At 42.0% G+C, this 8,542-nt stretch overlaps 1 protein-coding gene across 1 annotated transcript; it reads right to left on the reverse strand.

Annotated features, from left to right (window-relative positions):
• Nucleotides 1-1,003: 1,003 nt before the first annotated feature.
• Nucleotides 1,004-7,908, reverse strand: LOC104629662 (poly(A) polymerase gamma). The gene is made up of 9 exons (XM_075749860.1): nucleotides 7,840-7,908; nucleotides 5,949-6,107; nucleotides 5,804-5,870; nucleotides 5,068-5,149; nucleotides 4,876-4,985; nucleotides 3,603-3,656; nucleotides 2,429-2,540; nucleotides 1,739-1,828; nucleotides 1,004-1,146 (listed from the first exon to the last, which is right to left on the reverse strand). Exons 1-9 carry the CDS (start codon nucleotides 7,854-7,856, stop codon nucleotides 1,004-1,006), a joined length of 834 nt encoding a protein of 277 aa, XP_075605975.1. The 5' UTR covers nucleotides 7,857-7,908.
• Between the last annotated feature and the right edge of the window lie 634 nt (nucleotides 7,909-8,542).

Raw genomic sequence — 8,542 nt, forward strand, 5'->3', positions numbered from 1 at the left:
TAGCATCAGTGGCATAACGCATACAGTTTTTCTATCTTCCCTATACTTATCCTTACCAAAATTCATATGACTATCTCCAGTTTCTGAAAAAACAAACATTAATGCCATCTTCTATTTAGACTGCAGTTAAAACTCACCATGCTAACCAGTGAGTAAAATATTTCAGGTTCAGACAACAGATTTCATACATACTTGTATTTCTGGAAGAAGTTCAGTGGTTCAAAGAGCTTTGACCAGTCCGCTTTTCCTTGGAGAATCTCATTTGTAACTGCAAGACCTACAATTAAAGTTAAAAACTGCATTACCATTTTGTTTAAGACTAGCAGAGCATGATATAAATTTTACAAGTTAAAGGTTTTGAAAAGTAACTGACAAATCAAAAAGCAGGAATTCCCTTGACCACAGTTCACTGTTAAACCGGTCCCATATTGCCCACAACAAACATACTTCCCAGAAACCAATTCTGCCTAAAAGGGCAGAACACCTCATGGAATATAACTAATTCAGATAATGTGATTTCATATAGCAAGAATCATACTTTTTAGTCAGTTAATAAGCATGGAAAAAAACTTTACCATGTTTGAGCTCTTCCACTATTACCGCTCGTGTTGATGTAGACACGTTGTATGTGGAGTTCTGCTGTGGATAGGCTGGGGTGATGATAGGCATTACATGATATCGGTCTGATGGGTTCACCTATGATGTTAATACAGTTTTGCTTAGCATCAGTTTAAGTTAGAAGAAAGTTTAAAGGCTTCTGAATTGATATACTACATACCCTAGGGTCCCATACTGGTAAATTAAGATTGCTCTCTTCAGGTTGTTTCAGCAATACAGGATTTGGCCATTCCCTATGTAAGACAAGACATTAACTAACTGTCCATTTAAAACTCTGCCATGTAATTCAGGGCAGGATTGGATGTTGTTTATGTAAATATTGATATAAAAGGAGCTAACTCTAAAAGTGTTATTTCTTTCTGCAAGTTAAAATAAACAATAGCTCTTACCATTTTGAAAAAACCAAGAAGAACTTCTTAACAAGAGTAGAAGCCGAAGCATTTGGATAGAGCTGACAAGTTCTCGCCACCAGCATTGCCCAGGAAACCCCACCAAGAAACCCCAGCATGTTGGAGTAAATGCTACGACCTAGAATGGATATGCTGTAGTTAGCCTGTAGTCTTTCAATACCCAAGTATATTCCTTGAAATTTACAGCAACAACTTCACAATCTATAGAATACTTCGTACACTTCAGCCTCAAAGACAGTTATTTTTGCAGTGAGGCCAAAATTGTTGGTCCTTACAGCAATAAGAAAGAATCATTACCACACCACTTCCCAAAATACCGCTAACTCTGAAACTTGCCTACACTGCTACAGCTTCACTCCAGCTTCCGTTAAGCTAAAAGTTCTGCTATTCTTCTAGTCCTTGCTCTAGCCGCATGCACAAACAGTATTTTTTCATTCCCTATGTATCAAGCTTTTATACTTCGCTTGGCATTTTTATCATTTGTAGTCAGGTTCCTGATAAGCAGTGCAGCACCTTGCTTTGTAGGCATTCCCCTCTCCTCCCATTAAAAAACACAGACCATGAATCTAAACCAGTTTTGAAATTAAAGCCTGTCATTTAAGCAGCTATCCAAAGACCATTAGAAGTACTTCAGCTTTTTTTTTTTCTTCCCTTCCCAGCATGAGGTACCTCTGAAAAATTTAAAGATCATGAACAATCACATTACTCACGTTTTGCCCACAGTTTAATTGCACGGAGCGTGAGCCGGAAGTTCTCTTTATTTGGCACTAAATGTAGTATTTGATCGGTAACTCTGCAGCCTGTAAGAAAAAAAGTACCAGAAGTTATTAGTAACAGGCACAAGTCAGATCAACAGCTTACAGTTTAACATTCAAGTCTATGAAAACAAGTTTGGATTACTTGCCTTGTATTACCTTAAAAGTTTTAGATTACACCTAACATTCAGTATCACTTCAGGTAACTGGTGCCCTCAACAGCTTTTTTAAATAGTTTAGACTACAGCCAGCAATTTTTAATAAGCCCTTTCTACAGGATTCGAGAGCTATGTGTCTTTCAACAGCCAGGAACAATTAAACCAGTCAGTGTTAAACAGTGAGCAAGTATTTTAATTTTTTTTTTTAATGAACTACAACATTCTCTTCTCTATCAAGTGCTCTACCTATTCATCTGAAGCAGTTTGTGGCAAATTGGAACAATGCACACACCCAGATCAATGAAACATAAAATACAGATCTATGTAAACACACAACTCCTTGAAACATCTAAATTTAAGCCCACGTGCCACTCCCTCAGATCAAGTATACGGGAGATCAATTTCTGCATCTTGTACAGAAACTTAGGTTGTGTGATATGCATTCTACGTTACTTTTTTTTTTTTAAATATGTGTAAATATGCTTACCATTTAAGCTACGTATACATCTTATATCCAGGCTTCTCAAGCACGAGTCATCTCCAAGATCAAGATTATCAGACACAGTTTGTACAGACAGTCTGGCAAACACAAGATCGATCTGAAGAGGAAAAAATTGCCAACTGTGAGTTCGAAAGTCACACTGTGTGCGAACAGCACACTAGTGGGGGACAGTCAATTCTAAAGAGTGGTTAACATTTGCATTTAGAATTATGTGACTATAGATACATTTCCCAAGAGACTCATTTGCCAGAAAACTCAAGAAAATTGCTAGAAGTTCCATATTCTCTTTACAAAACCTTCATTGCATTCCTCCTTTCTTTTTAAGCTACGTTTTTTAATTGAAAAGATACTCTAAACTTAGAATTTCCATTAAAAGGGAACTTAAAATTAAGTTCAATCACCTCAACTATATTTCAGCAAAGGAAAGAGCATTTTCTTTATGCAGTAAGTCCTTTTGGTCCTGAGGTATCTGGTTTTTAGTACAGTCTGAGGCAAGAAAGTTATTCTGTCGATGTCTGTACCAGATAAAGGCCACAAAAAGGTGATAGACTAAATGTCTTTGTGATAGTGATACCAAGCAGTACCTTGCTTAGGTACTACAGCATGCAGGTGTTTATTCACTGTATAGGATGTGTTCAAGATACAAGGATTCCTGCAGGTGACAAACCTAGGCAGGAGTCAGATTTTCACTTTTCATCTTCCAGATTGTCTCATAACCACTTCGTTTTTGATATGCAACAAAACATTTAGTCTGCTCACATGATTCATACACTATCTGCAGTCCTTTGTAGAAAGCTAGCTTGTCAGAGCTAAGAAGAGTTAGCAAGGACACTGCCTCTACTCCCACTCTGCACAATCCTTGTGAGATAAAGGCTATTCAGGCAGGCTACCCTGGCAGGTTTAGAAAAAGATGTCCCTGCCTGATGTTCCCATGCCTGCCAGGCTTCCTAGAAGCTTATTTTCCCATAAGCTCCTATTCTACTGCAGTGTCTTCTCCTGGGATCGGTTGTGGTCAGGCTGTTCAATTACAGTTTCCTAAGTATATTTTGGGATACCAATAACCTTCCACAATAGCAGAGTCACAGGTCCCTGGAAAAGGTATCCTATTCCAAAGCAAGGGAAACATTCACTCACCCAAAGGAAAAATTGAAATGCTTACCTCAATGCCATCAAACTCAAACTTGACAACTGGTACATATGCATCTTCAACTGCCTGTAAAGGAGAGGATAACTGCATAAGAAACCATTCTTTGCTACTTTAATCTTTTCCCTAAAAAAAGATACAGTACAGAATTTACACTGCTAAGCTACTCAGTATAAAGGCTAAGCTGCTTCTGAACCAAAATAATTGTTAATAACCTGGAAGCAGTGTAGTACTAATACAATACAAATAGTAGCTTTAAAAAATTATTTAGCCAAGAGATTCAGGGGCTGATTACATATTATAATGAACAAACAATGCACAATGAGCCATCCGTATCAGTGATTGAAAGGTACTTACACCTCAGTAGCGAGAAAAAGAAATTTCTGTAGCTATCTTACTACCCCTTAACATCCAGAGAAATCCAAAAAATTCTGTCCACATTTGACAGCGTGCACTAGTCCCCTGTATTTTTCTTTTCTACCATGCCTGAGATGCTATCAGCTACCTTATGGGACAGTTTTCAGTTTTGTAGACCACTTATTAGAACTGTGCCACAGCCCACTGCTGTTTTCAGGTGACAGTCATCTAAACAAAGGCTCATTAGCTATGCATATGAAGTCTTTCAAAATGTCTGCATGAGCAAGGCCAGGCTAAGAGAAATGCTTCTCAGGAGTTCAGTTTTACATGCAAGGTACATAACATGCACCTGAGGGTGATTTTACAAAGCAGTTTTGTATGTTCACGGCGCAGTTCCTGTTAACTTTACGTAAAGCTGACAGCACGCATCCCTTCCACAAAGCCTCAGGCTGAGTAGCCAGAGAGGAGTATGACGAAAGAAGAACTAATCAGAGGACCTAAAGTACATCCAGAGGAATTCCACGGCAAAGGTCCTGACAGAAGTCTTTTCACATCACATTCAGCTTCCTTAGTTTGCAGGTTGCCTCTTCCTGCATGCGATTATTTCCAAGCCCCTTACGCCATCTAAGATTAAAGCAAGGCTCCTAGGGACAAGCCTTGCTTTTTGATACAGCTGACTAACTCCCAAAACACGGGTAGGGAAGAAGCGTACCACAAAGGTTCTTATGTAATTTACAGTCATTGGGGAAAGGAACTAAAAGCTTGACTTCAACACTTTCATGCTGCATACAACAGTATTTTAGAAGGTGCTCAGAAACATTTATTCTTTTTTTATTTTGGCTTATAAGACATTCACTACCAATACAAGTCTTTACCATGAATATTCTTATTGTAGAAGTTGCACAATCTATCAAGGACAGAGCTTACTCACTCTTAGATTTTTTATTTCCTGCTGATCTTTTAGTTTTTCAAAGAATGACCGAAAAAAATCCGATCTTTCCACATGTCTAGGAGCGACACAAACAGCATCTATATCAGCACCTGCAAAGGGATTCCATTTCTTCTGTTATTGTTGGAAGTCACTTTCAAACATTAGAACTATGACCAGACAACAACAGTTTACCTTTAGTGTGTACTCCAAGTCTGTATGAACCAAATGTAAGTATTTTGCCACCCACGTTTTCTATTGTCGAAGGAGGAAGATTCTGTGGGTAGAAGAAAAAGAGTTTACTTTAGAATACAAGATAAACTTGCACAAAGGTCAATGTGTAACTAGCATACAAGTTATTTAGATTGACTACAACAGCCTCCATAAACAATGTCTTCTCACTCCCATACCGAGTTGTTAGTCTAATAGACTGATACAGTTTTTCTGAAGTGAGCACTTGCAACTCAAAAACCGCATGAGTAATGTAACAGTCCTTTCCTTACTTTACACAAATTAAGACCTATTATTAGTCTTCCCTGCAGCAGACGCAAATAAATTAACACAATCTAAGAGCTATACAAAAGGCAAGTCTACTGTAATGATTTCAAACTCGATGGAGTGCTGCAGGCTGTTTGGGGCAAGATTAGTGCCCATTTACCATCTGTCTCACTCCACAATCCGTTGTTTCAGCTTTGTTAACTGCCACAAGTCAACTGATAGAGCCACTTCACAAATTTATTCAGTGTCCCAAAGACTTCAAGATCTTGATCTGAAGTGTCCTTTATACCTTGTTTCAATGGAAGTTACTTCAGCTCTGCTCAATACTTAAGAGAGTTAAAAGTTAAACTTTAGCATAAGCCCTAGTAATATGGCCTTTAAAAGAAATAAAAAGGCTTCAGCTGTTTTGACAAGTACGTAGAAAAACCCTTACCTTCCTCACACCAAGTTCTGAAATCCATTCCTTGACCAAGTTATTCAGCTTGCCAAGAACCACCACCCTGTAAAGAAAACTATGTTAAATTTGCCTTAAAAAAAAAAAGCCCAAGAGGTTAACAATTTTTACAGTCTTGTTATACCTATGATTTAGTTCTTCCTCATCTTCGAACACTCCAAAAGGCTTCATTGCTTCAATCAACTTCTGAGTATGAATGGAATCGATATCTTTAGGAGGAGCCAAGCTAATCGGAGATGTAATTCCATAATGCCTTTGAGGCTGGTTTTGCCGCCTAGAAGTACTGTGGGAGAAAATAAAATACTGAAGACTTCACAAAAACAAAACAAAACAAAAATACTGGAAAATACCCTTCAGCTTACAGGTTTCCAAATCAACTTCTGATCTTTTTACCCAGCATTAACATAAGTGAGAAAAAAACGCTGCTTATGATGTTTAGATAACTTGACCTAACTTAAAAATCACAGCTACTTTTTTTAAAAAAAAATGAACAGATATAAGAAAAGATCCAAGTTGCTACCATCTTAATACAACTTAGTTGCATTACTCTAGATAGTTAGCACTGATCACCAGGAAATGAAAAAAAGTTTTAAAGCCACTAAGGGTGACACTACCTACAGCAGAAGTTTTAGACACATTTCAGTTTTATATCAGTTTTGAGTTAAGGCTATTCCCATCAGCTTCCTGCTACGTTAAACAAGACAATTTAACATTGGCTTCTTTCAGTTAAATGCATTTGCTGTGCTTCTACTGATTCTGGGGACCTATAACAAAGTAGTCTGTTAAACAGAGTTGATGCAGTAAATTCAGAATTATCTTGGTTTTATTTATGGAAGAATATGAAAGAAAACATGAATCTGCAGCTAATGTTGCTAGGAAAGCCTCATGCTTTCAACACAGTGTTCAAGTGTTATAGTTCAGGGGCTTAGCTGTACGTACATCTGTTTTATCTAAATCCAAGAGATACGTGCCAGCATATAAACCAGCACAAGCTCTGTCTGTTTGAGGGTCCTCAAACCTGGCTTGGCCAGTTCACTGCCCAGTTAGGCTAAGCAGGACACCAGGCACCTGGGCTTGGAGACCCACAAGGTTACTGCCCCTGGAACTCCAATTACAATTCCAAGATATTTCTGCTCTGATAGATCCCAATTTTATACAAGAAGTTGAATTGATTTGTTCCAGGTTATGTATTCTCTATGTATTCTCTGGGCAGCATATGAACATTCACTGTAAAGGCACTTCTTTGACTTGTGAGGTCAGTCTGCCTCCAGTCAGGTGGAAACATGTCGCTTCAACCTCTTCCACCCTCCCCACTTGGGAGGGAGAATAACTGGAAATCAGCTCCTGAACCACCAAAATTGATAGCACAAAATAGAATTAAGAAAAAATTAAAAAACCTAAGTAAAAAACCCAAACCCCAACTCCATGACCCCCACTGAGCTAACACCAGCTACACCTTCCATTCCTATCACACAAATTCACATTAAAAAAAAAAAACAAAAACCCAAACCAGCCCGCAGACACCTGCTGGCAAGTTACGGCACCTTGTTTTTGACGCCGACATTAAGAAAGAGTCACTTTTTTTTTGTTTGTTTTCCACACCGAAGCCGGACGGGTGGCCCGCGACCAGCGCGGAGCCTCAACTGCCACCGGCCTGCGGCTAACCACGCCGTCACTAGGTTACGGCGACATCACAATGACGGTTCAGGGACAGTAGAACGTCAGGCAGAGCCACACCAAAAATCAGACCTGGACAACCAGGATTAACCCCGCGGAGCCCTTAACCCGTGCCCGCACTCCCTGCCTCCATACAGGGGACAAAAAAAAAAAAAAAACCAAACCAAACTCATCGTTTAGTTTAAAGAGGACTTTTTCCCTAACGGGAAGCAGGTTCCTGCTACCTGAACCCTCCTGGGGTCTGCAACCTCCCGCCCCGCCACGGGGCTGCGGCGGGAAAAACCCCATCATGGAGACGCGAGGGAAGGAGAGGGCCAGAGCCAGGGCCGGGACCTCACCCGCACGTCTCCTTCATGGCGCGCACAACCCGACCCACAACCGCCGCCCAACGGCTTGCACCCCTTCTACCCGACGCGCCGCCAACGCCGCCACCTCCTCCTTCCCGACGGCCACTGCAGCGTTCGGCCAATGGGACTGGGGAGCGCACCCGGTGGGGTGGGGCTTAGAGAAGAGGCCACGCCTCCCACTGGACCGTCCGCCCGTCCGTCGCCCCCTGGCGGCTGCTGGCGGCGCGCGGCTGGGGCGGTTCCAGCCCTCTCCTCACGGGGACCGGCGGTGCGCGCGCTCCCTTGACAGGCCGGGGGGGGGGGGGGGGCGGGACACGGTCCTTCACGAAACGGGCTGAGACGCACCCGTACCGGGGCCGACATTCCCCGTGGCCCAAACCGGGAGATGCACAAGCCGCTCTTCTCCTCGCAGGAGGGAGGAGGTAGGCAGGTGAGGCAGGGACGCCGCGGTGGCCGCCGGCTGAGCGGGCGGCGGGGGGGGGGGCGGGAGGATCACCGCTGAGGAGAGGCTGTGCGGACGGGGGAAGGCTGCCTCCCGCTCCCTCTCGGAGGGGTGGGTTGTCTTACCTTCAGGACATACGTCTCCACATTTCTGCCCGCTTGGAAGCCGGGGGAAACTCTCCTCGGTCGGCCGCTGCCCTACCGAGACGTTTGGGGAGGGGGGGGGTGGGAAGCGAGGCGCTGACAGACACCC

The sequence above is a fragment of the Balearica regulorum genome, chromosome 3 (assembly GCF_011004875.1).
Source record: "Balearica regulorum gibbericeps isolate bBalReg1 chromosome 3, bBalReg1.pri, whole genome shotgun sequence".
Classification (NCBI taxonomy): Eukaryota; Metazoa; Chordata; class Aves; order Gruiformes; family Gruidae; genus Balearica; species Balearica regulorum.